Source organism: Carettochelys insculpta, chromosome 2 (genome assembly GCF_033958435.1).
Source record: "Carettochelys insculpta isolate YL-2023 chromosome 2, ASM3395843v1, whole genome shotgun sequence".
Lineage (NCBI taxonomy): Eukaryota > Metazoa > Chordata > Testudines > Carettochelyidae > Carettochelys > Carettochelys insculpta.
In genome coordinates, this window is record NC_134138.1 from 6,737,887 (window position 1) to 6,764,181 (window position 26,295).

At 56.3% G+C, this 26,295-nt stretch overlaps 1 protein-coding gene and 1 pseudogene across 14 annotated transcripts in view; one reads left to right on the top strand and one right to left on the bottom strand.

Moving 5' to 3' along the window:
• Nucleotides 1-20,746, top strand: part of LOC142009080 (nicotinate phosphoribosyltransferase-like) — a 43,494-nt gene extending 22,748 nt beyond the window's left edge. Inside the window, exons 2-13 of one of the 14 annotated variants that reach the window (XM_074986556.1) lie at nucleotides 4,652-4,779; nucleotides 7,079-7,161; nucleotides 8,025-8,155; nucleotides 8,278-8,393; nucleotides 9,006-9,199; nucleotides 9,702-9,842; nucleotides 10,639-10,723; nucleotides 13,003-13,083; nucleotides 15,911-16,013; nucleotides 16,734-16,894; nucleotides 18,062-18,172; nucleotides 18,938-20,746. In XM_074986556.1, the coding sequence (XP_074842657.1) occupies nucleotides 4,652-4,779; nucleotides 7,079-7,161; nucleotides 8,025-8,155; nucleotides 8,278-8,393; nucleotides 9,006-9,199; nucleotides 9,702-9,842; nucleotides 10,639-10,723; nucleotides 13,003-13,083; nucleotides 15,911-16,013; nucleotides 16,734-16,894; nucleotides 18,062-18,172; nucleotides 18,938-18,997 (1,394 nt within the window). In that variant the 3' untranslated portion in view covers nucleotides 18,998-20,746. Of the gene's footprint in view, nucleotides 1-4,651; nucleotides 4,780-7,078; nucleotides 7,162-8,024; nucleotides 8,156-8,277; nucleotides 8,394-9,005; nucleotides 9,200-9,701; nucleotides 9,843-10,638; nucleotides 10,724-13,002; nucleotides 13,084-15,910; nucleotides 16,014-16,733; nucleotides 16,895-18,061; nucleotides 18,173-18,937 lie in introns of those variants that run through there. The other 13 variants (XM_074986557.1, XM_074986558.1, XM_074986559.1 and 10 more) reach the window with 13 other exon arrangements.
• Nucleotides 20,747-20,901: 155 nt separating this feature from the next.
• Nucleotides 20,902-25,942, bottom strand: LOC142009081 (heat shock protein 30C-like; annotated as a pseudogene).
• Nucleotides 25,943-26,295: the final 353 nt, after the last annotated feature.

Below are 26,295 nucleotides of genomic sequence, written 5' to 3' on the forward strand. Positions count from 1 at the left end.
CCTAGTTCTTGTGTAATTTGACAGAGTAAATAACACTTCCTTATTAGTTTTTCCACATCATTCATGGTTTTGGAGTAGTATCTCCTCTTTAATCATCTTTTCCAGACTGGAAAGTTCCCCATCTTTTTAATCTCCCCTCATCTGGAGCGTGGTCCGTTCACCTGATAGTTTCTGTTGCCAGTCTCTGCACCTTTTCCAGACTCACTATATTTTCTGCAGTTGGGGTGATCAGTTCTGCACACAGTATTTGATGGGGGCATTTCTAGAGAGGCAATACGATATTTTCTGTCTTATCAGCTGTTCCTTGCTTCATAAGACCCAATATTCTGTCAGTTTTTTTGATTGCCACTAAACATGGAGCAGATATTTGCAGACAACTGTCCATAGCAACATCAAGATCTCTTTAGGGAGCAGTTCAGCTAGCTTTAACCCCAGCATTTTGTATGTACAGTTGGAATTATATGTTGCCATGTGCATTACTCTGCATTTATCAACACTGAATTTTGTCTAACAGAAGTGTATGAGCATAACAATAAAAGAAAGTTTTTCTTCACACAGCGCACAGTCAACCTGTGGAGCTCCTTACCAGAGGACGCTGTGAAGGCAGGACTCGAACAGAGTTTAAAAAAGAGCTCGATGTTGTTTGGAGATTAGGTCCGTAGATGGCTATTAGCAAGGGGTTAGGTATGGTGTCTAGCCTTTTGTCAAAGGCGGGAGATGGATGGCAGGAGACAAATGGCTTGATCGTTGTCTTTGGTTCACCCCCTCTGGGGCACCTGGCATTGGCTACTGGGCTAGATGGACCTTTGGTCTGACCCAGTATGGCCGTTCTTATAAGCTTTCGTGGGCAAAGACCCACTTCCTCAGATGCAGGTGCATCTGACGAAGTGGGTCTTTGCCCACGAAAGCTTATGCTGATACATTTCTGTTAGTAACAGAGAGGAAGCCGCGCTAGTCTCTACACTAGCAAAACAAAAAGCAGTCAAGTAGCACTTTAAAGACTAGCAACATAGTTTATTAAGTGAGCACTGGCTTTTATATTCAAATTTGGCACATTAACACATGGTTTAAATCACGATGGGAACTTTCTGAGTCACTGTAGGGGCTTGTCTGCATACTTGGCTCAGTCTAATTCTTGACCTTCCCCCCCACCCCCTGATTTGCTCCCCTTGATTATCTTTTTCTGATTTGTCCTCCTTGCTTACTGTTTTTGGTTCTCTGTGCCTTAAATATTGAGTCTATCCTGGTCTGAAGAAGTGGGTCTGTCCCACAGAAGCTCACCTAATGAACTATTTTGCTAGTCTTTAAAGTGCTACTTGACTGCTTTTTGTTTTTATTTCTGTTAGTCTGTAAGGTGCCACAGGACCCCTCCTCATTGCTTTTGCAGATCCAGACTAACCACAGCTACACCCCTCTGATTCTTGTCTGACACCTGCTTAGCCACCCAGGTTTGCAAGATCCCTGTTAGCAGTTTACAGTCTGCCTTGGACTTAACTATACTGAATAGATGTTGTATCAGCTGCAGGTTTTGTTGGCTCACTGCTTAACCTTTATCCCAGGCTATGTATGAGTGCGTTAAATAGCTCTGGTGCTAGGACAGGCCCAGGGGATACCACTAAGTTCTATCTACCCTAGACCCCAGAGAGCCACCTTTAGACTTGAACTCACAACTCTGGGTTTAGGAAACCAATGTTCAAACCACTGAGCTATCCTGTCTCTGTCGCTGACTAGTTCTATCCTATGTTTCCCATCTTCTGAGTGAAGTACCTGACGATGCTTTTAGAATTGTCTAGTGCACTGTAACCTCCGTGGGCGCTCAGTAATGCATTTCAAAGTGGCCCTTCTCCAACAAAAGAATTTTGCTGCACGGTTATAGAGGGAGACAGCTGAACTGAAATTTATTTGCAAACTTGACACATTTAAATTAGGCCTTAATAGAGATCTCAGCTACCTTTGTGCATTACAAGGGCAATTTCCCGCCCCCTTTGATATTTGCAGGAACTGCATACCTCCTTCTTAATTTGTGTCATATACCCAGCCTAGTGACAGGTGACCCCTTCCTTCCCCTGCTCCAAGCTATACTGTAAAACCCTGAGTTACTCAGGGGTTGAGTTCCTTGCAGCCTCCGTATAACCCAAATGTTGTGTAAGTCAGGAAAGGAGGACCCCTCCCTCCTCCTCAGCCATGGGGAGGGAGCCAGGCTCAGCAGCACCTGTCAGTTTCCCAGCTCCCCACCACTTGCAGGAGCTGGGAAACTGATCAGGCACTACACTACTGTGCCTGCCTCCCAGCTCCCTGGGGCTCAGAGGACAAGCAGGGGGAAGCCCCACAGCTCTGGGGAGCAGCCAGCCAGGCGCAGCAGCACCTGGTCAGTTTTCCTGCTGCTTGTGGGAGCCAGGAAACTGACCAGGCACTGCTGTGCCTGGCTCCCACCTCCCAGGGGCTGAGGGGCTTCCCTCCCACCTCCCACTTCCTCCTGGCAGTGGTGTCCCCCTGGATTTCGCCAGCTGGAGAAGGCCATGGGGCTGCTCCTTTCAGCACTCTGCTGCTGGGTCCAAGTGCTGGAGCCGTGCCCCGCCTTCCCCAGGCTCCAGCCTCTCGCTTCCCCCAACTGGGGGAAGCGGATGGTTGGAGCCCAGGATTTTGACATTTGCGTTGATATGATTAACACACATGTCGAGATGGAGTAAAGTGGGGATTTACTGTCTGCTCTAATAATATGAAGAAGTGGCTCTGTCCCACGAAAGCTCATGACCTAATACCTTTGTTAGTCTTTACGGTGCTACTGGGCTGGGCTGCTTGTTGTTTGTAATGTCCCTTAGTTTATAAGGGACTATAAAGCCTTTGTTACCTTAATCACCCTGGCTGTGTTTATAAAGGAAATCCCTGAACAGCTCCTGAATTAGTTCCGTCACACTCAGGCTGCATTCAGCTAAGAGCTCTGTTTGGGGCTAAGGTGAGTGGACCCCTGGTACACAATTGGTGGGGAAAGCCCTCCACCCCCAAAATGACACCCCTGTCCTTAGCCACTCCAGGGCAATGCATGGGAGCTGCAGGGCCAGGGAGGACAAGCCCTTCTCTCACTCATAGGCCTGAGGAGCAGGGGAGGGGTGCCACTTGTCAAGGGAACAGGAGGGCTTTGGAGTCCAGGTGTGGCACCCTTCTCCGGCAGTACAGCCATGCCGTGGTCTGTGCTGAGAGGGGGAGTAGGTGCCCTGACCCATCATGGGAACCAGCTGCTCTGAATGCAGGGGCAGTTCGGCTCTCCTCCGAGCTGTGAATTTTACAGCCACAGGCTGAGTAGCAGAGCCAGCGAAGGTGATTTCTTCAGAAACCTGCCAACGTGCCTTCCCGGCTCCCTATGCTCAGGGAGGGCTGGAAGCCAGGGCCTGCCGGCAGCTTGTCTCCCCAGGCACCAGAGCATCTCTTTACACCCCTACATCTATTAAACAATCTTCCCTCCAAGCTTTTCCAGCCAGGTGAGGAATTTTTTTCCACCCATGTGTGGAATAAATTTCTGTGTCACCGAGGCATGCGCGAATGTGCACCACCAATAGAAACAAAACCTAGCTGTGGGTGCTCTGCTCATCACCTGGGCGGCATTTGAATCTCACCTGAGCAGCTGCATGAGGGCCCAGCTTACAGGGAGCACAGCTGTTAGGGCAGTCCTTTGTTCTTCACCTGGAAACGCTGTTCCCCTCGCCCTGTTCATTTCCTCTCCTGGAGTCCATTGGTGTTTGACTCACTGTGCAAACGGTTTTCCCTTGTAAGGGTCAGCCAGGGAATGTGTCTCTCTCCTCCGGTGTGGTGGGACCCATCTTTAAGCATGTACCGCTGGGTGTGATGTGCCTTTAGCTACAAGGCTTTAAGAACATGATTTCCAATCCCCCTGCCTTGCTCCATACATATGATCCTCTGGCAAGGACTGTGATGACCAATGTGAGATGCAGGCTTTCTACAGAGACTTTTCCTGATGACTTTTGATGGACTGGGGTGTAAACCTCAGACCAAGAAGGTCCCTGTACCCCTTACACACCCGCATGCCCTGGGGTAGCTGGCAGCATGAGGTCTGTGGTTCAGAGGGAGCGTGGCTTAGTGGTTAGAACACCAGACTCCGCCTCTGAAATCTAAGTGCTGCTCCTGGTGGGATCCGGCCATTAAACCAATTAAATTGAGCCCCATTTCAATGCTGCAGGGCAGGGAGGGGCCCATGCTGCAGGTGGGGGAAGGTAATTACGAGTGGTGAGGGGAGCTGTGTGGAGGAGGTGGCAGCCCGGCAAAGGAGCAGTGGGGGATCAGCTGTGGGGCTCATGTGAGGTGGGGGGGTCTGTGAGGAGTTCAAGCCTGGGGGTGGATGGGTGTTTGGGGCTACAAGGGGTTTAAGCCTGGTGGGGTCGGGGGGCGAATCAAGGTTTATAAATTTGGTTCCCTGTGGAGGGCACACACACACGTCCCCCACTCTGGGGTTGAATTGCCTGGGGTCCCAACGTCTTACTGATTTCTAAAACCGGGTCCCCGTTGCGGAAAAGTTGGGAACCGCTGCTCTAAACCCACAGCTCTGCCTGCCCGCGGAGCGCTGGTCCCCTGACGTGAGGGGCGCTGCCCCCTCCTCCGTGCCCGCGCTGAGTAGCAATCTCTGGCTGCTTTCCAGACATTGGGTACCTGCAGTCGGTCCTACCCAGCACCACGGACAAGGCTTTCTTCGATTACCTGCGCACTGTGGACGCCTCCGAAGTCACCGTCTCCTCTGTGCCGGAGGGCTCTGTCGTCTTCGCCAAGGTGGGTGTTAGCCACGGCAGTAGCACAGAGTGGTTACAGCAGTGGCTTGGACAGTCTGAGAATCCTCAGGCAGTCTCTGCAGCTGGGCTCTGAGTGAATAATCCCTGAGCCGGGGGCCCTGTGGATAGAGCGCTGGACTGAAATGGGAGAGATCTGGATTCTTTACCTGCAAGCCACGTGACTCTGTTGTGCCTCAGTTTCCCCCTCTGTGCAATGACACTCATGCCCTTTGTAAAGCACTTTAAGATCTACGGATAAAAGGTGGGCCCTGGTGTTCTATACTGTAGGTGACTCAACCAGCACACTTCCCCTGACATCTCCTCCTGCCCCTTTGTGCTGGAGTGGCAATTTCCTTTATCGTGAGCAGCGTGTGGATGCAGCCACTGTTTGAGTAGCTCAGTCTGTAGGTGCGTGTGTATTGCACCAGTGGAAACGAGTACAAGCTGGTGCAAGGACCTGGCTGCGTGGGCTGAAACTGGTGTGACTTCAGGCTTAGTTCACGCTGGTTTCCTCAAAACCAGGAAGATAAATTCATCCTGCACGCTAAGACTTGGTCTGCGCTAAGCAGGTAAGTCGATTGCAGATAACTCAATTGCAGATACTCAATTCTAGCTACTGCAATGAAGTTGATTCCAGTGACGCATCTGCAATCAACTTACCTGGCTGCCCTCGCTAAGGAAGGTCAACAGGAGCACTTCCATCGTGAGGAGTAGGGGAGTCGACTGTGACCCCCGATAGGTCGATTTTTGCACATTTCCACCAGGCACGCGAAATTGAGGCCTGGCAGATTGTCCCTGGGTGGGTCGATCTTCTGGGTAACGTAGCCGTGGCCTAAGGAGCACCTGAGCGCACTCTTGGCCTTGCTGTAGTTATCTGGTTTCCTCCAAAGACCAGGCTTATTAGAAGACTCTTCTCTGCTCTGAAGAAGGCCTGGCAGGGTGGGGGAAAGAAGGAGCTAGTCCGAAGAGCACAGGGGCGTCTGGCTTCTGAAAAGAGTCAGAGGAACGTCCTTGCATGGACGAGTTACAGAGGGAGAAGGGAAATAAGGAGTCATTGTCGCACTAGCCCCTAAATAGATATGTGGGAATAGTCCTGGTGGGAGCTGAGCCTGGTGGTTAAAAGTCTCCAGACTTTGGTTGGGTGGAGCTGAGGACTGGCAGCTCAGAACGCTGGTGAGACACAGAATTACCCCAAGTCGAAGGAGGGCATTCATGCTCCTTAAGAGGGTCATGAGGGACAACTGTAGATGTCCACTGGTTCCGGGGAAGAGCCCAGGAGTCACAATGCGGGACCACGGAGGAGGACTGGAAAGGACGTGTCGGGAGAACAGAGTAAAACCAGACTTGGTTAGGGGTGGGGCCCTTCCTTTGCCTCTGGCCAGGTGCTCCCCGTTGTGCCGAGGTCGGTCTGACAAGGAGGCAGTACAGCTCTGCACGCAGTAGAAGCCCAGCTGGGTCGTGTCTTAGAATTCGCTTTCAGGGGAAAAGTGCTGCATAAGAGCTGGATTTATTCACATCTTGCTGAGGATTCGTTATCACTCACAGCACAGCCACTGGTGTCTGAAAGCCCCTGCCAACAGGCGAGGTACTAATGGTTCCCGCCCAGGGGTCTGCGGGCACCCAGGTCGTGCAGGGGTTCCATGGGAGAAAAGAACGGAGAAATAAAAATGATCATAGAAAAGAAGATTTAAATAAATTGCAGAGTTATGATCGGTTCCTTTTAAAGTAGATATCTTCCAACCATGTTATTAACCACTGCCCGAAAATCTATGTTGCGCTTTCCTTTTTCAGTTAGCTAAGTATCTGTAGTGTCTAGAAGTGGCTTTCATGGGGGGTCCATGAACAGGGTGGGGGTGACTGGGGGGGTCCATGAATGGTGGAGGGGGAGAATGGAGGGGGGGTCTGTGACCAGTTGGGGGTGACTGGGAGTCTGCACTAGTGAAAGGCTGGAAACCGCAGCGCTAGAGGGATCCCCAGGTGATGGCTGCAGTGGGGGCCAGCAGGGGCGGGTGGGCGTCAGGGGGGCGGTGGCAATGGAGGTGGAGAAAAGGCTGGATCCTGGAGTCACGGGGGCAAGGGGGAGGGAGAAGGGAGGAGCTGGCGGTGAGGGAGGGAGGCGGTACTGGAGCCAGTTGTGCTGGAGGAGGGGAAGAGCAGCTGCAGAGCCCTGGTGTGTGGAACGTCTCAGTCCTAGCCCTGGCCAGGGCCTGTGGCTTGGAACCAGCGATGCGGAAGTGGGCATGGGGCGAGGAAGGGAGCTGAGTGGGGCGACCCCCTGTCCCACGGCTCTTCTCTGGCAGGTTCCTCTGTTGCAAGTGAAGGGGCCTCTGTTGGTGGTGCAGCTGCTGGAGACCACGCTGCTGTGTCTGGTCAATTACGCCAGGTGAGGGGGTGCTGGGGAAACGGGCCAGGCGGGCTCCAGCCACGGGCTTTTGGGGGAGCGTCCCCAGGGCGGCACGTGCTGGTTTGTGGTGGTGGTGGGGTCCCCTGGAGTGGCACGCGTGGAGGTGGGGCCCCTGGGGAGGGGGCGGCACGTGCTCAGTGGGGGGGCTGAAGACACCCTGGGGTGAAACGCGCAGGATGGCATCTGACGGCTTCCAGCCACTTGTGAACGTGTCCTGCCCTGCACAAGGGCTCACAAGCGTCTGTGCGCTGCTCCCTGGCCGGGTCTCTTCTCCTCCCTCTCCCACTGGCTCCAAAGTCTCCCCTGTTCCCTCAGGGCTCCTCATCTATCTCACCCTCCCCACCCCAACAGCTTGGACCATGTCCCTTTTCCCCCACACCCCCCTCTTCATCCCGACCCCCAGCTGGGCTGTCTGGGGCTTCGAACACATGTGGCTCCACGGTGCTGCCATTGTAACCCAGATCCGCCCCCAGCGCCGGTCAGGGCCGTCTGACTCCCATGTGGCCTGAATGGAACCGATCCACTCTCAAAGCTTCCTGTTCGGCTGCCCCGTCTGCAGACAGCTCACAGCCTGGTGATGAGTCTGCCCACCCTTGGGGCCCAGCCAGAGCTGGGTCCTGCTCCCTGTAAGCCGAGTGCTGGGCCGGCTGTCTGGGAGAGATTCAGGTGCTGCCTGGCCAATTAGCAGCGCTCCCACAGCTGGCAGCAGGTGTGTCTATTGGGGTGCACATCTGCTCATGCCTGGGTGCATGCAATGAAAAATTTATTCCACCTGGGAATGGAAGAATCTAGAGGGAACCCTGGTCTGCGCTCAGGGAACATTTGGGGTTTTCCGTTTCCAGCCTTGTGGCCACTAACGCTGCCCGGTTCCGGATGCTGGCTGGCCCAGACAAGAAGCTGGTGGAATTTGGCCTGCGGCGTGCCCAGGGCCCAGATGGGGGCCTTTCTGCATCCAAGTACTCCTACATAGGGGGTGAGCTTTGGCCAGCAGCCAGGCTGATGTCCCAGCTCCTCACAGCAGGGCATTCCCTGCCCCCTTGGTTCCCTGGTAGTCTGCGCTCCCCTCGCTCATGGGACCCTGTCTCTCCATTGCAGGCTTCGATTGCACCAGCAACGTCCTGGCAGGGCAGCTGTATGGGATTCCGGTGTGTGGGACCGTGGCCCATTCCTACATCATGTCCTTCACGTCGCTGGAGGAGGTGCAGCCCCGGGTTCGTGGATGGATTTAGGAACCTGGCCTGGTGATGAGAAGGGGCAGACAGTGTAGACAGGGGCAGAGGTGAACCCCAAGGAGAGACCCACGTGCTCTGTCGTGGGACTCTCACCCCTTCCCTTAGAATTCTGTTCGGCTCCAGCTCCCCCACTCGGCTCCAGCCCACTGCCTGCAGTTTCCCAGCCCACGTTCGTTCTTAGGTGCTCCGCTGCCACCTGCTATGGAGCTGAGATGATGGGTCCATTCACCGAGCCGTTTGGCTGCCTCCTTGGAGCATTGCATGCTGGGATTTGTAGTCTCCCCAGGGTCCTACCTATGGATTTGAAAGCTAAGGGTGGTCACAGTCCTCCTCGCTTGATCACGAACGGCCCAGAGGGGCCTGGAGGCAGCCCCAGTGCTCTCGGTTTGGTGCCCTTGATGTGGCCAAATGACCTTTGTGCGTCATCCTTGCTGGTGTGCAAGGTTTATCTCCACTGAGTGGCTGCTTTGGAGCTGGCAGAGGGTTGAGGAATCGAAAGATGTTCTTAGGGGCCCTACCACAAGGGAGAGACAGGCTGTGGCCATGGCAGACGATGTGATTGGTCCTGTGGAGGGGCTGTTTCCTTTGCAGACCCTGAAGCCCCTGGACAGCGAGGAGCCGGTGGAGTTTCTGCCCCTGGCGGAATTGTGGCTGGGAAGGGTGTGTCAGTTGCTGCAGGTGCCCTGCGATGGGGTGAACCATGGGGAGCTGGCTGCCTTTGCGTCCTACGCCATCGCCTTCCCCCACAGCTTCCAGGGACTGCTGGACACTTACAGTGTCATGGGGTGAGGCACCTGGGCCGGCGGAGGCCTTTTCCCGGCACACGCCTTGAGTACGGTGACACCTGGGCTCCCCGGTGGCTGGTGGGAGCGCTGGAGAGGGTGGAGATGGCCATCAGGGTCAGGTCGGGAGCAGAGAGGCCAGGGGCAGTGCAGTGAAGAATCCGGCAGAGGTAGCAGAGCCGGGGCAGCTGGTGGAACGCAGGATCTCTGAGACGATTCCTTAGAGCTCCTCGGCGTCTCCCAGAGACGCCGGCTGGGACCCAGCCCCTGTGTTCCGACGCTCCCGCACTTGAGTGTGGTCATCCATCCCCTGGGCTGGGGACAGAACAGCTGCTGAGCACCATGGGAGTCCCTCCCTCCTGTGCTCTTTGTCCTAGCAGGGCATGGAGCCTCGCATGCCCCCAAACCCAGCCCGCTTGGCCCATCCCTCCTGGCCTGCATCACAGAGGGTGGGTTCCCAGGCCCTTTGGCCAGCCAGGCCCACTCTTCTCTTTGCTGTTGGCAGCAGCGGCCTCCCAAACTTCTGCGCCGTGGCGCTGGCGTTGCACCAGCTGGGATACCGGGCAGGAGGGGTCCGCGTGGACAGCGGCGATCTCGGGAAGCAGTCGAGGGAGATTCGCTGGGTGCTCCGGACCTGCGGTGCCGCGTGAGTGCCAGGCGGCTGAGCCCGTATTGCCCTGCGCTGGGAGCTCCCTGAGACGGTCCTTTGCGTGGGGCAGGTACCGACACTGGACAATGGCCCCTCTTGGTTCCCGGTGGGTCGGGGTCGGACCAGCAGTCGGCGCTTACCCAGCCGGAGGGAGTGTGTCTCTGTGCCGAGTGGCTACCTCCGCCCTTCGCCCAGATATCGAGCCCCTCCCACTTCCCTTTGTCTGTCTGTCTGTCTGTCTGTCTGCGGGGGTGGATTGACAAGAGCTGGCTCCCGGCAGGGTTCCCTCTAAGCTGTGTGGCCACGCCCCTGCCTAATAAGACCTGCCCCCGGGGCTGCCACGGCCTGCTCTCCCCGGACCATGGCAGCTCTCTGCTGCGGCCGGAGGAAAGCCAGTCCCAGAGTCACGGCCAATGGGAGCAGCGGGGGGCGGGGCCTGCAGGTGAGCACAGGGCAGCATCGGCCACGTAGAGCCACCTGTTCCTCACCTCCATCAAATGGGAGCTGCCCCTGGGCCCCCACCCGAACTCCCTCCCAGACCCTGCACCTCAACCCAGAGCCGCGCCTGATCCCCTTCCGCCGTTCTAGCTCCCTCGTGCACCCCACACCAGCCCCCTCCCGCACCCCGAATCCCTCGGCTCTGCCCTCACCACAGATCCTGCAACAGGAGCGCCAGAGTTTCGCCTGCCCTCCGGGGTTCAGATCTAGCAAAGCTTCGAGTAACCTGCTGGGGCACCTGTCCCGTGTAGGAAACCTGCAGCCATTTATGACGACTCACTTCAATTGTGTGCAGCTTCCAGGTTCCCTGGTTTGAGACCATCCCCATTGTGGCGAGCAACGACATCAGTGAAAGGAGCCTGCAGGAGATAATACAGGAGGTGAGAGGCGCTCAGGTTTTCACCTGTAGCAGGAGGGGTCCAGGGCTCGGTGGCACCATTCACGTTACCCCGGCGGGTGCCTGGGTTCTCAACAGGCTATCACGGGTCGGTCGAAAGTGGCGGCACATAATGTACAGTGCTGCTTTGGTCACATCCTTTAACCTCTCTGCCGCTCCCTTTCCCTGCTTGAGAAGTGGCCCTGGTACGAACCTGCTTCTCCAGGGCGGGTTTTGAGCTGCAGCGTGTTTTGTGAAACTAAGAGGTTGTCTGTGCACGAAAATTCATCTGGATGAAGGCAGTGCGTCTATTTAAGTGGACAAATATCAGAGAGGTAGCTGGGTTAGTCTGTGTCCTTCAAAAACGAGAAGTCCTGTGGCACCTTATAGACCAACAGATATTTTGGAGCATAAGCTTTCGTGGGCAAAGACCGGCTTCGTCAGATGCGTGCAAAGACCAGCTTCGTCAGATGCGTGCAAAGACCAGCTTCGTCAGATGCGTGCAAAGACCAGCTTCGTCAGATGTGTGCATCTGACGAAGCCGGTCTTTGCCTACGAAAGCTTATGCTATTTAAGTGGAGTGACTCTTCCTGATTAACTCCACCTGTAGCTGTGTTTCTTCTGAATTAATTTAATCCACTTGAAACATTGATTTGGCATAAGCATCCCCGGGTGGTGTGAATCAGGATTAGCTCTTTGGGAAGAACGTTGTGTGTAAAGGAGCAAAGGGAGTGAATCTGCGGCCTTTAAGCTGGGGAAACGGAAAGATTCCTTGCAGGCCAGGGGGACAGGTGATAACCCTGTAAGCTGTGTGCTGCCATCTTCGGGGAAGAGCTTGTAGCTATGCATGGCAAGAGAGAGTCGCTCGGGCCTCATGCGTCAGTGCATCAGCAGATCACAGGACGGTTTTAGTTAGCCAGCAGTGGCTCTGGGCTGGGAGGCTGCCGTCCTTTAGAGCTTCAGGCTTTGCCACTGTCGAGGGTTACCAGGATACTGGGCTAGTGGGCCAAGGCTCTGCTACCAAATGGGAAACCCTTCTGGGACCCCAGTGAGGAGCCTTCTGGGCCCGAAACACCATGTTCCAAATTCCAGTTCCACGATCATATTTCTGAAGATGGGGGAGCAGCCAGATACCTGTGATCACAGAAGAGAGCGCGGCGGTGGTGGCTGGCCCAGTACCTGGCCAACAAGCTGATGGGGGTCCTGGTCAGCTCCCAAAGGGTCTTCCTGAGCGGGGTGCTACCTACGGGAGCCACGCCCAGCTCCAGACCAGCCAGCTGGGGGAGGCACTTCATCCAGCACAAGGCAGAAAGAATTGTCCAGTGGTTAGATCAGGGCAGGGGCAGTGGGTGCTGTGTTCAATTCCCAGCTCTGCCACTGACTCACTGTGAGGCCTTCAGCATTTCCCTTTCCTGCCTCAGTGTACCCCATCTAGAAAAGGCAGCTAACAACTAGTGTTTCTGCCAATGTGTTACATCCATGTGCAAATGACTTTTGTTATGTGTACCAATATGGAGGTGAGACGCTTACAAACAGTGTGTGACAGCAGTGGTGCCAAGGGGCTGGGGGTGGGAGAGGGCTTAGGGTAGGGGCAGATGAGTGAGGTGCAGGCCTTGGGGTGGGGCTGGGAATGAGGGTCTCGGGGTGCAGGCTGCCCTGGGGAGAGAGGACAACCCCAGCCCACACTGCAGCAGCTGGGAGCCGAGTGAGAGGTACCTCTTCATGGCTGCTGCAGCACCAGGCAAGGCTTGGTGGTGGGGGCCTCTCTTCGCAGCTGTGGCAGCTCTGGGGGAGCTCCAGCTTGGAAACTGGCTGGGACACAGGCACCCCAGCCCCAGCATGGAGCTGCCACAGCCAGAGGGGGAGAGGAGAGGCCCCTCCGTGCCAGCCCCAACATGGGGCAGCCATGGCCAGGAATGAGGTGTCCCCCCCCAGCCCCAGCATGGCACAGCTGTGCCAGCACCATGCTGGGGCAGATGGGCAGAGGTATCTCTCTGTGCAGCTGCCCTGAGGCCTGCCCGGGGCTTGCTAGGTAGTTGCATGACTTTGAGGGAAAGCCCCACTCCCCAGGGGTGTTGTAGCACTTGGCTGCTGTCCACAAAGGGCTGAAGATCCTTGCAGGGAAGCTGCTGTAAGGAGCAGAGGGTGTCGTCTCTTCAGCACCAGTTAGTACAGCACCAAGCGCAGCAGGGACCTGGGCTGAGGCTTCTGGGCACTGCTGCGATGCAGCCAGCAAGTAACAAAGGGTTGTGCCGACTCCTTGTCTTCTGCCTCATCGTCTAGGGGCATGAAATTGACGTGATCGGAGTCGGGACCAACCTGGTGACATGCACTCTGCAGCCCTCGCTGGGCTGTGTGTACAAGGTAACCTCGCTGGGATAGTCACAAGCCCTCCTTCAGGTCAGCTCCGAGTTCCTGGGGTGCCCACTAACTACAGGGCAACTGACACTGTGGCTTCCTGGTGAAACTGGCTGCAATTCTATAGTGGCCTTTACTGCTGCAGCGCTGGTCTGGGCTTACTGTGTGACTCGGGGCATTCTCCAATACTCTTCCGCTGTCAGTCGTATGGGATGGAAGGAGGCTGTGTGGCCGAGAGGTTAGAGAAGGGTTGGGGTCACAACTGGGTGTCCCAGCTGGGTTCTCGTCCTCTGTCTGCCTCTGACTCGCTGTATGCCAAGTGTGGGTAGCATCCACTGCTGTAAAGGCTTTGAGATGTTGGGATGAAAGCTCCACAGCAGGGCACAGGCCTGCGACGCGCTGGAATTGTTTTGGTGGGTACCTGACGTGACTAAGGAGACCCTGCCAGGTTGAAATGATGGGTTCGGTTCACACCTCATTGACATGGGTATGAATCTGGAGGAGTGGTAAGTGGACCTGAAAGGGCCGTCCTGATCACTGAGTCCTGCCGCCGATCTCGCGGGCAACTTCTCCCCCCGGGTAATCCCGGCCATAAATATCTCCCTCTCCATCTTAAAACCAGTGAGGTTCTTGGCCCCACAGCTCCTATTGGGAAGCTATAAAGCCTCATTCCTCTGATGACTGTGGGTTGAACGTCTCTAATCTGGCACCCTCCAAACCCAACTGCTGCCGGACGAGAGAATTTGCAGGACCACCGGAGGTCGATACGGTCAGTTTTGCTGCTTACTGGGCTCTTAAACATTTAGTGGCAAATTCCAGCTAAATAACAGCACAGAACACTGAGAGCCAGGACTGATGGCTGGAAATAAATGTTATGGGACCACAGGAAACTTGGCTACACCCACGAAAAGTGCCATTCCGGATTACGGATGCACCAGACGAGGGAGTTCCAGATTAGAGAGGTTTCAACCTGCAGAAATGTTCTTTCCGCTTCCAGTCTCTATCATTCAGAGCCAGTTTATACCCAAGTCGGGGGGGGAGTTACATGCAGGTCAGTTGAGAACAGAGTCAGGCGTGTGTGTTTGCGCAGACACACATCCCTCTTGTGTCATGAACACCTTGGGTTACGGAGGCTGAAACTGGTGTGGTCGACGGGAGGGGAGCCCAGCTCTGCACTCCCTGGAAGAGGCAGGGACAAGGGTGCAGAGGGTGGAGCCTAGGGCAGTCCGTCCTTTGTGCAACCCAGATCACAGCGCTGGATCCCTGATGTACGCACAGCCACGTGAAGGGGCAGCGCTGTGTTGCCAAAGGGGCCTGCTCCCAAAGTAGCTGCAGCAGTGGCTGGAGCTCTGGGCCCTTTGGAAGGCTGGGCCCTGTCGCGGGCCTGGCTGAAGCCTTTTCAAATTTTCATTCACATTTTGCCTCTTACCCCATTTGTGTCTGGTGCTGGAGAGGGGTCGTGGAACTGATCAGTCAGTTTCATGGCTGGGGGCAGCCTACACAAGCCCCGAAGGCCACAGAGTCCTGTGGCAGAGGCTGCTGCAGGGGAAGCCTGAAACCCAAACCAAATGGGTTCCGTTTTCAGACAAGAACTCAGCAAGAACATTTTAAGTAGATTTTGTAGCGTTGTTGTTTTTAACAACCCCTCAGTTTGGGGCCTGGACTCTGTGCCTGATACATGTGTACGTTTATGTGAACCGCTTCCCAAAAGCTAAGTGGTTAGCTGGTTCCGTAAGACCCAGCAGGTTTTCTGCAGTGGGCTGAGGCCAGATAGAACTCACGACACAGAGTTTTTGTTAGACCAGAGCCCTGACCACAGAGGGGACAAGGATCCTAGGCACGGGTGCTGCTATTTACCGGAGTCTCGGGATGATCCCTGGGCACTGGTTTGAGCTGCTGCTTGTAGTCGGCTGTCTTTACCAGAATGGTGCTCAGATGTCCAGTCTGCTCCATCTGATGCTAATCACCTGGGCCGTGTGTGTGTGTGCTCTCTCTTTGGACAGCAGTGTAGACTCTGCAGTTAGCCGACACTGCAGACCTCGGAGGGCCTCCACAAACCAAGCGAGGTACGAAGGAACAGGAACCAGATTTATTGCCAGTAGAACATGGGCGCCACTACCCTCATGGGTGCCCAGTATGACTCACCAGTTTACAGTGGTACATGCATATGCCATGACAATGGATGCAGCTCAGACGCCAGCAAGGGGGCTCCGTCATCCCCTAGGTCGCTTGACACTGCCCCGTTACACACACTTTTATACGCAGGTATAAACACGTTATGTGGATATTACGTATCCAGGTACAAGCCCCTAACTGTAATACATCCACACCCCCCCAGTATAACTAGATCTCCCCGTTAACTAGGGGATAGTGGTGGTACCATCAAAACAGCACTCTCCATGCTGGCACTGCGACCTGGTCCTGAACTTGGGGCAGAATGTACCTGGTGCTGAGGTGTTACCTGTGGGGAGGGGACGGGGAGCGCATGGGACCAAGCAGGATGTGTTTGTGTATCACTGAGAGCCTGGCGCTGGGAGCTTTTAGGTGTTTCGGTGCATTTAGGCCCTGTGACTTACCAGCTCTGTCTCTTGCTGCATTCCCGTGAGCGGAATCTACCTAGCTCACGGTTTTTGCTTTAACCCGCTGTTGTTCAGGTTTGAGGCCTTTTGCTTTGCTGTACGTTAACAAAGCATTGACGGTTGTTCTAGGCCTTTAGCCTTACCCCATCCCTAATGGGCAGGCCCTCTCGTTACTACCCTGCTCCCTGTAGAACCAGCATTTCCCAGGTGCCAGCGGCTCAGGTGCCCTTCATCTTCCCTCCTTCCTCCCGTAGCTGGTGACAGTGAATGGCCACCCCACGCAGAAGCTGACCGAGGACACAGAGAAGATGACCATCCCAGGGAGCAAGGTGGTGTACAGGCTGTGTGACGCTGCTGGTGAGACCGTGACCTAGTGCTTGTCCAGCACCCTGAGAGCATGGGCCTGGCGGTACAGTCCGGGCCATGCAGCACTGGCCTCTCAGAGACGTGAGGCGCCGTGTCTTAAACATGCACAGTTCACACGTCTGCATCCTGGCTTGGAATTTAGGGTTGGGGTTGGAGTCCCCAGTTCGAGTCTGGCTCAGCTCAGTAATGACGCCCGCTGCCATGTGACATCTCTGACGTGGAACTGAATTGGCCGCTACCGAATGGGTGTCTGAAGCTCCCCATCCCTCAGGAGCGACTGGACCACAGAGGCTGACCCCTCCCCTGGAGGCGAGGTCCCTCCGCTGAGTCCCTGAGCTCTGTGCGCTCAGCCCGAGGCAGGGCCATGGAGCAGAGCAGAATGGCCCGTGTTTCCCTCTCAGCCCAGATCTGACCAAACCACTTTGTGCCGGGCTCCTGCTCCCGGAGGGAGTTCTGCAGTGCTAGGAGGTCGGGCTACTCAACAGCCCAGGCGGCTGCAGGGCAGTCCCTGCTATCTCCCTGCCTGCCAACCCCTGGGCTGAGAACCCCCTGCCCTTGCTGTTCATTCAGCTTCTAAATGCGCACCGTGTTCCAGGCCTGTGGCTGGGGGCAGCTCGGCAGCTGGTTCCCGCCGTGGGGCAGCATTTCCCTAAGCCCCAGTGCACACACACCCCCTAAGCCAGGCAGCTAACATCGGCCTCCAACTTCCAGCAGGTCTGGCCTTTATGGATCTCATGGCGCTGGAGGCTGAGCCCCCTCCCACAGCGGGGCAGGAGGTGGCTGTCTGCATGCTGGGGAGGAGTGGAGAGGCCAGGAGGGTGACTCCCACTGCGGTGGAGATCCTGCACCGCCCTTACTTTAAAGATGGACAGGTCAGAAAAGGCCAGATTCCTTCCCTCCTCCCAAGCCATTCTGCTGCTGCTGCTGCTGCTGCTGCTGTGAGCACTGGGCAAGCTTGTCCCTAGGCTCTGCTGTGGCTGCCCTGCAGCCATGACTGTTCCAGCTGAGATCTCATTAACGCTGGTGCCGGGCCGGTGCCTCTAGGGAGGTATTAGAACAGTGCAGGATCGGTGGTGCTGCTCCCTTGACATCAGAACTGCCCCAGCAAGGTACTAGGGGACGATCTGCCCTAGGAGGGACAAAACCAAGGTCCTGTCCTCTTGGCACAGGAGTCAAGGGATTGAACCTGAGTGTCCAGCATGGGTGTGCATATTGTTGTCACCTGGACCCTCCAGCGGCCCCGCACCTCTCCAGAGTGTACTGATCCCTTCCTGTCTGACACTGTTGGACAGCGTTGCTTTGTGCAGCCGGACAGCCACCATGTTCCTCCCCAGAAGTGGCTGCTTCTGGACGGGAAGCTGTCTAGAGGGCTCCCATGGACAGTAAACATCTGGCTAGGTCTCCGGGAGCCCCGGACCAAAGGGATAGCGTGGGGGAGTCAGTCTGGGCTCCTGGCTGTGCAGCATGTAGCAGACAAACTGAGCTGAACGGTCCCTCCTGGGGCAAGGCAGTGGGAGGGGCGGCGGCGGTTTTGCAGTAGATCCCTTGCTCTGGTTTGGAAGCAGAGCCTGTCTGGGGAAGGCAGCCGTCTGGCCCTCCTTCATGGGGAGGAAGCAGATGAGCAGAAACGTCTCGGTGGGATACATCACAGCCTGCGGGGGGCTGGTTCCCGCAGCATCGATGTTGCCGGTTAGTCCTGGGTTCTGTCTTCTACGCTGCCTCTGGCTTGCTGGGTGACCTTACACAAGTCCCTGCCGTCTCTGTGCCTCAGTTTCCCCTTCTAAATGGGGCTAATCCCTTCTTGAGGGAGGGACTTTGAGGAGGAGTGTGTGCAAGGCACCTCTCACTTCCTGCCTCTGTGTCTGCCACCACAATGTTGTCACATTAAAGCGGAGATGTGGGGGGGAGAGGAAGACACTCCTCCCCCCACCCCCCCCCCGTGAACTGCCGCAGGCTCAGCCTGCCTTGGATCTCGCCCCCTGCTCTGCTCTGGCCCAGCTCTGTTTTTTACGTGTCCTTCTGTCCTCTCCACTCTCAAGCAGGTTTGCCAGGCTCTTCCCAGCGTGCACGAAATCAAGAGCCATGCACAAGCCTCTTTGCGCCTGTTCAGCCCTGCACACCTGAGGCTCCAGGAGCCAGAGCCGTACCAGGTACGTAAGCCAACTTGCTGGACATGCGCCCCTTCTGGTGGGAACGGCTTCTTAGATCTGAGCCCCTCCATCTCACCTTGGGATCACGCCTTTGAGCACTGGGGGCTCCAGGGGCAGCTTTTTCTTCTGATACCCATGCAGTGCTTGGAAGGGCTGGGCTTCAAGGGGAGCCAGGCCAGGGTGAGTACGGTTGTAATGCAGCACTAGAGGGTGCTCTGCTGCAGGGAGGACTATTGCACTATCCCCTTCAATGCCATTGGGCAGCACGAGGGGCAGTGTGCCACTGGGGGTGACACCTTCAGAGGTCCTGACAACCTGTGATCATTGAAGACTCCCTGGCCCTTTTTGCAAGAGTTACCATGGACGCCTGGCTGCACTCTCCAGACCGTCTCCCCAAACGCCCCTCGCAGAGTCAGCTCGCACAGGATTTCTCATGCACAGTGCTGCTGTGTGCTGTTAAACAGCTTCCCTGGCCCTCTGCAGAGGTGGCTGCAATTAGCTGGTGGGTGACATGCTTCCTGGCTAGAGTGTGTTAAGGCCTAGTGGTGAGAGCTGCTGAAGAGCGAGACATTCTGATTACACGCCGTCTTTTCCTTCTGTTCTCCCCTGCCTGTCGTTTGGCTCCCTGGCACGTGAGTGGGGGGTCCTGCATCCCAATCCCACAAGGCTCCATCTCTCCCCTGCGGGGTGGGGACGATGAGAGAACAGGGACCGCATTGGACACCAGACACACTGACCTGTCTCCTGTCTCCCCTGTCTTCCCAGGTTGCTGTGACAGAGAAGCTGCACGCTCTCCTCGTTAACATGCGCCAATCCAGCCAGTGAGCTGGCCTGCACTCTCCCAGCCAGTAGCCAACTACCCCTGTGCCTTGCCCAGGAGCCTGGGGATGCACACAGCCCTGACCCCTCTTGGGGTCTGGGTGTTTTTCTGTAATCATCTCTACTTTTTTGAATGATGGTTTTGCAGTGCAGGGCAGGAGTGCTGAGGAACCCAACTCAATCACGTAGGGCCAAATTCATCCCCAAACAGGGCCTGGGCGGATGGGAGGGAAATTTTTTGGATCACGTTTGAAATGGGCGGAAGCAGAGGACCATCAGGACTGTGCCTAGTTTTACTCTACGAACAGCATGTCTTGGGTATTGGGCTTTACAGCCGGCCTCTGGTGCTGTGCTTTCCTGGTCTCTACCATGTGTTTTCGGACATCGTATCTCCTTCCGTTGTCTCCACGGACTTCAGTGTGAAAACGGCACTTCCAGGCCAGATTGCTGGTGCTCTGCTAATCAGCTGGGCCGCATTTGAATTTCTCCTGCATTGTGCAGCCGCACAACCGCCTAGCTTCTAGGGGACCAGGGCTCTCCAGGTCCTGTGTGCTGTCCGGAGCCATCTCTTGGCGGTCACTGGATAACAAGTAGGACGCCTTCATGTCAACCTCTTATTTCTGAGTTTGTTGGTGGCTGCCCAGCCTGATTCTGGAGCCGCAGGTCTATCACAGAAGAGGCAGGTGCTGGTAGCTGGTGGAGGGGCGCGGGACAGTTTTTGATGGTCGTCTTCTCCACCTCTCCTTGTCTGCACTGCAACAGGGCCTCTCAGATTGTGCCACCCCCTCACAGATCACCACTGGGGACAGTCTTGGGCAAGGTTCTCCCACGCGTCAACACCAATGCTGCACTTTTTCGTGTGCGCCTTCAGCATGTCCTTATATCGCTTCTTCTGCCCCCCCAACGCTCCTCTGTCCTTCCTCCAATTCGGCAAACAGAATCTGTTTTGTGGGGCACTGATCAGACCTCCAAACCACATGACCAGTCCAGCAAAGTTGTTGATGAATGAAAATGGCTTCAGCGCTGGTCGTGTTCAGCTCAGGAGAATTCTGGATGTATCTTGGGAGGATAGTGACACACACACTAACGTCCTGGAAGAGCCGTCACTGCTATGGGAGACGAGCTGGATTCTCATCTAGGGTGGAGCCTCATGGACAGAGTTGCTTAAGATTCACCCTACACAGAATCAAACTTTCATCACAGACACATTGATCAGGAAATCTGCTGCTTGGAGTCTGTGCACTTTCGTGTCTAGGTTATTCGTAGGATTACAGTGCCTCGCACCAGGGCTAGTTCTGTATCCTGTCTCACAGTGGCCAGTCCCAGCTGCTTCAGAGGAAGGTGCAAGAAAGCCCAGGAGCTGCATCTCAACTGGGGAAACTTATAAACCAATCCTGAGCTGTGGCCGGGGCTCCCCGTAGTTCTGCAAGGAACTCTGTGTAGGGGCACCAGTTTAATCTCCCGCTGTAAGTTTAAGAATACAAACCAAGCTCTTAAAGTTGGATCTTTGAGTACGGACCAAGTGCCTTCTTCCTCACAATACCCTTCACCTGCAGCCCCCAGAGAAGGTGTGGCAGGGTCTTTGGAACCACAAGGACAGTGTGAACATCATAGAGACCCACAATCTGCTTTGTGGAGTTTTTGTGACCTCTCTCTAGACATTGGACTTAAACGTACCTCTGCAGTGACTGAGGAAAAAGAGGGAAAAAACCAACTAGATATACCTAATAAATAAAATTGTTAGTCTTTAAGGTGCTACAGGACTGTTTGGTGGGTTTTTTTGTAAAACCAACTTGCTTCCTGGGTGCTCAACCTGAAATTCAGCTGGTTACACACTTTGCCTAAGCCATGCTGTAGCTGACATCAAGCTTTCAGCATCCCCCACCCCTCAGGCTGGAGGCTTCTGAGATGCAGAGGGTGCTGCTCCTGTGTCATGAATGAATGCAAGGAAAGGGTTAACCCTTACAGAGATAACACTCAGTAGGGGGTGGGCACCTAAGCCAATGGGAGAGGGAGAGACTTTTTTGAATGAGAACAGTTGCAGTCTGAGGGGTCTTTTGTCTGCCTGGCTGATGCAGCATGGACAGAGAACTGATTGCTCTTAAGCAGTTGGAGTGAATCCAGTAAATATCCTGTCCATCTCAAAATCAGCCATAGATTTAGTAGTAGAAGGGAAATGTGGAGTTAGATGCAGTCAGGTTATGGTTATTTTGGATTGGGTGTGGACTATCTTTTTTCAGTGCCTGTGGATAATTATTTGATTCCTTCCCCTATAAGCTGTACTTCCGAGCTGAATCCCAGGGAAGTAATTAATTCTCTGTGCTGCAACTGGTATGATTTATTTTTTTCTTGTTTTGTGAATAAATTACTTTCTAAGCAATTAAGCTGATTCCTGTTGTCCTAGAGAATAGTCTGTGTATGCCTTTGGCTAAAACGCCAGCTATCAGATTATAGCGCTTTGTTCCCAAGCTCTCTCCTAAGGGAGGGATAGGAGCTGGGGGTTATCCTCCAAGGGGACGTTCCCAAGCATGTCTTCCTGGGTTAAGGGGTTTTGTTTTCTACTTGGGTGGCGGCAGCTACCCTCCAGGGTCGGGGAATCTGTGACCTTGGGGAGTTTTTTTAAGCAAAGCCAGCTCCGTACCCTACGGGGCTGTCAGCCTGGCAATTAGATCCTCTGGTTGGAGAGTGACACCTGCCTTGGGCACACCGGGGAAGAGGCTGGTTAACTGCGGTGTAGATATTTGGACTGAAGCTGGAGCTTAGGGACTCTCCAGCCTGGCAGACCCCAACCGCAGTCAATGGCTACTGTGCCTCAAACAGCCCCTTGGCAGAAGTGCCTCACTTTACAGCTGAGGGGCTCTCGCCCTTCACAGCCTGGTAACCCTGCCCCATTCATGTGGGTGAAGCATATGTCCAGGTGGTATCACGCTCTCCAGGCCTCTGTCTTCACCCCCTTGTGGCTTAGCTCTTTGTATTGGTTCAGTCGGGGTGGTGACTGTCCATTGAGTTTCCTTGCCCCCGTTTTACAAGCTTGTCCCGAGCAGAATGGGACATCTGCATTCCTTTCTCTAGGACAACCCCATTTGTTCCTGGCTCAGATTGCTCTGTCTGCCCATGTGCTAGGAACCTGTTCCCAGCTTGCACACACAACCCCAGTATGTCACACATGGTACATCCATCGCACAGCAGTGCTGGGACTGGCAAGGGAGGTTTAGGTTGGACATTAGGAAAAAGTTCCTGTCAGGACGGTCAAACAGTGGAATAAATTGCCAAGGGAGGTTGTGGAATCTCCGCTGCTGGAGATATTTAAGAACAGGTTAGATAGATGTCTGTCAGGGATGGTTTAGACAGTACTTGGTCCTGCCATTGGGGCAGGGGGCTGGACTCGATGGCCTCTCGAGGTCCCTTCCAGTCCTAGTGTTCTATGATTCTCCCTGCCCCTGGGCTGGAATGGGTTCAGTGGCTGTCAGCGCCCCTTTCCCGCTGCCCCACACAAATCACTCCACACAGCTCCATTGCCCTGGGATTCTAACCGCCACCCATGTCCCCCTTGCTCACAGGGTCCCTTTACTGGGCACTGTTAATGAGATGCTCTGACAACGCTGCCTTGGCTGCGCCCTTTGCCATTGGCACGAGGGCTGTTAGGGTCTGCTGACAGCGCATTCGGCCGCTGGCACGTACAAACCGTTTCCTGAGTGTGTTTTGCCCTTTTCTGTTGGGTGTGGAAATGGCCAGCGTCAGGGGAATGGGAAGGAAATGGGGAGAGACTAAATCCTCAGCTCATTTTTCATTCAACAGGCCCAATAAAGAAGTGAGAAAGTATCAGTCAGCTCACAAGACTGCAGCCCCCTCCCCGGTGGTCTAGAATCATAGAGCTGGAAGGGACCTCAAGAGGTCATCAAGTCCAGCCCCCAGCCCCAAGCAGGATCAATCCCAACTAAGTCATCCCAGCCAGGACTACGTCAAGTCGGGTGCTGGAACGAAGTCTGGACACAGTTTATGAAGCAAGCAGGAGGACTTATTCCGCGCAGATCTGGTGGAGAGTCACTTCACCCATCAGGACTCAGTGGAGCACTGCCAGACAACAGGTTACAATTGACTATATAGATTATTGATTAGGCAGTGGGAAACTACGACATGAGTGTTACCCAAGCCTGGACAGGTCCTAGCAGCAAGACAAAATTAGCACAACAAACCAATAAACTCAAAAGGTTACATAGTATCCCTGCCTATTGCTTATAGAACATCTCTAGTACAAGTGGTTTTCCTTAACAAGTGACTTAAAGCAGCCATTTAAGGACATCTACGTGTCTAATTGGATTAATGATGTGTCCTCAGGAGTAATGATGATGCCATCACACCAGCATATCTAGGGGTGCATTAGCTAGAAGAGTAAAGCAAAAGCGCCAGTAACAGCACAGAGCAATAGTACATTTATCTTTATGTACCAGCCTGGGAGAGCAAATGGGATGGTGCTATATTCCAGTTCTCACTTGCATGGCCTCTTCTTGGAATGTGGTTGCCAGGGCAACTGTCCCTCCCTCCAGACTCCAAGGCCTTGTCTGAGTTGGGATGACCTTCACTGGGTCTTGTAAGTGAGATGGGCGGGGGGGGAAGTGGTGGTAACCATCCACTCTTGCTAACTGGGTTTCTGAACTGTAGGGTTACAGGTCTTCTCCAGACTGGAGGACCGGAATAGGGGGCCTTTAGCAGAATCCCATAACCTGCCTCAGAAATTTCCATCCTACACCAGGACTTAAAAACCTCCAAGGATGGAGGGTCTACCACCTCTCTAGGCAATGCATTCCAGTGCTTCACCACCCTCCTGGTGGTACCTTGGAGACAAGGGGCTGGTTGGACATGGGGTCCCTCGTGACCAAGCAGCTTGGGGAAAGGGAAGGATGAGGCAATGCACAAAAGAGACCAGGCCCAGAAGGAATCCCACTCATCACCCCTCCCACCAGGTGGTCTTGCCCCTGCCCCTCTGGAACAGGCCTATGTGTGGGAAGGGGAGCTACAAGGGGGAGGGGGCACTACCAGTGTAGGTCAGTTGCCTGAGGAGAGGGAGCCTAACAGGCAGGTGAAAGGGGTTCTCACTGTGCAGAGGAGTTGCAATGAGAGGCTATGAGCACTGGAGGGGCCCTTGAGAGCACATTGAGTCCAGCCCCCCACCTTTGCTCAGACCCAAGCACCATCTAGATCATCCCTGAGAACGGGAGTTGGGGAAAGAGCATTTCCCCTCTGCACCACAGCAGTGACTCAGCAGCACACCTGGTGGATGTGCCTGCGCCCTCCTATGTCCACACCAATGCAAAGCGCCAGGGAGGCTGTAAGGTAAGTGACGCTCCCCCACCTTTTCCCATGGTGGTTATACTGGGGCAGCTGGAAGAATCCCACCCCTTTCGTCCCTCCCCTGTGCTCAGGGGGGGAGGTGGGCTACACTGGGGGGGGTATGGGTGAGCCCTTCATGGGTAACCATCCTCCCAACACACCTCCCTTCTCACTCTCTAATGGAGCCCATTCTGGGGGCTCCAACTCACCCCCGGCCTTGTTATTCCCTCCCCTCTGCAGGAGCTGGGCCCGGGGCGGGGTGGAGGGGGTGCAACCCCCTCCCCACCCCTCTGATCAGTGCCGCCCCCTGCTGGGAGGGCAGGAACTAGCAGGCGCTGCACCTGCCCCCAATGCTGCAGGCTAGGCCCGGCCGGCGAGCGCCCTGGAGCCCCCTCCGGCCATTGCTCCCCTGCCCCGGGCATCCGCTGGGAAGCGGGCCGGGCGATCTCCGCTGCAGGGGGCCGCCTGGGAGCGGTGGCCCCGCCGCAGAGGCCCAGAACCGCGGGGTGTTCCCTCTGCACGCACGCGTCGTCAGAGTACTGGCAGGGCCTTAACTCATCACACACCAGCCACGCGCAATGAGACCAGAGGCGGGGACCGTGTTACAGCCCCTGCCCGGGGGACTCCCCCCCCAGGGGCGAACCGAAGTTCCTGGAGCCGGGAGCGCTGACACGGGCGGGCTCGGGGCGGGGGTCCAGCCTGTCCAGGGCTCGCAGGTTAGACAACGGCTCTCGCCGCCCCCATTAGCTGTGCGCCAGCCGCGCCGGGCTCGGTCGGACAGGCAGGAGGAGCAGAGGCGACATCGCACCGGTAGGGGACGGCGCGCAAGCGGGGCTGGGTGGGAGCAACGCAGAAGCGTCCAGTTCCGGTTATGAGTCTTTGCGGGTGTCCGGGGCCGCGGCCCCGCTCTCGCCTCCCGTCTCCAGCTCGCAGCTTCCCGGCTCGTGGCCCTCCGGGGCCGGGGCGCCACCTCCCGCCGCCGCCTCCTGGCACACGCGGATGGGAACGGCCCGACCCGCCGCAGCCGGCAGGGCCACACGGGGCGCCTCGAGGCACAGCTGCCCGGCCGGGGACAGCGAGCACAGCACGGCCTGCGCGTCCACCTCGGCCGGCAGCAGAGCCTCTCGCCGCAGCTCCCGGTACTCGTAGGAGCGGACTCCAGCCTCCGACTCCGTCCGCTTCTCCCGCCGCCCGCTCACCGTCACCTTCCTCCCGTCCACTCGCACCGCCAGCTCCGCCGGGGAGAAGCCGCTCACGTCCATGGACAGCCGGAACGTCTCCTGCCCCGGATCGGGACCGGGACCCGGACCCGCCACCCCGGCCTCCTGCCCGGCGCCCTCCGCCCCCAGCTGCGCTCGTCTTCCCCGCCCAGCAGGGGATAAGCCCGGAGCAGGGAGCGTCTCACCCGCTCCATGTCCGCCACGTGCGACTGCACGTCCCCCACCAGCTGCTCCCACAGGCTGGGAGGCTCCGCCAGGAGGCTGCGCGCTGGGGCGCTGCTGCGGAGCCACAGGGGGTCGTAGTCGTAGGACCGCCACACGCGGAGCGGGAGCATCTCGCCGGCCCGGAGAAGCTGAGACAAGTTAAGGGGGTGCCGCTGCCCGGAGCCGCTTCTGTCCGTCTCGCCGCTGACTGCCACTGGAGCAGCCGCCGCAGCGCAGCCTTTTATAGTGAGCGCCGCGCGCGCCCGACACCTCGGGAACCTTCGCGCGCTGGGGGGGCGGGGCTGAGGGCGGGGCCTGCCCGGGAGGGGCGGGGCCGGCAGTGGGCGCTCCGGGCTGGGCTGGGCTGGGCTCGATCCTTCCCGAACCCGCTTGGTTCCCCGGGAGGGGCCGAGTCTGAGCGCCGCGGGGGCCGGGCCAGGGGTTGCGGGGGCCCGATCCTGCTCACCGCAGTCACGCAGAGATCGCAGCCAGTCGGGCGGCGCAGATGTGGAATGATCGACTCCGGTCCAGAGCGATTGGAGGATCCCG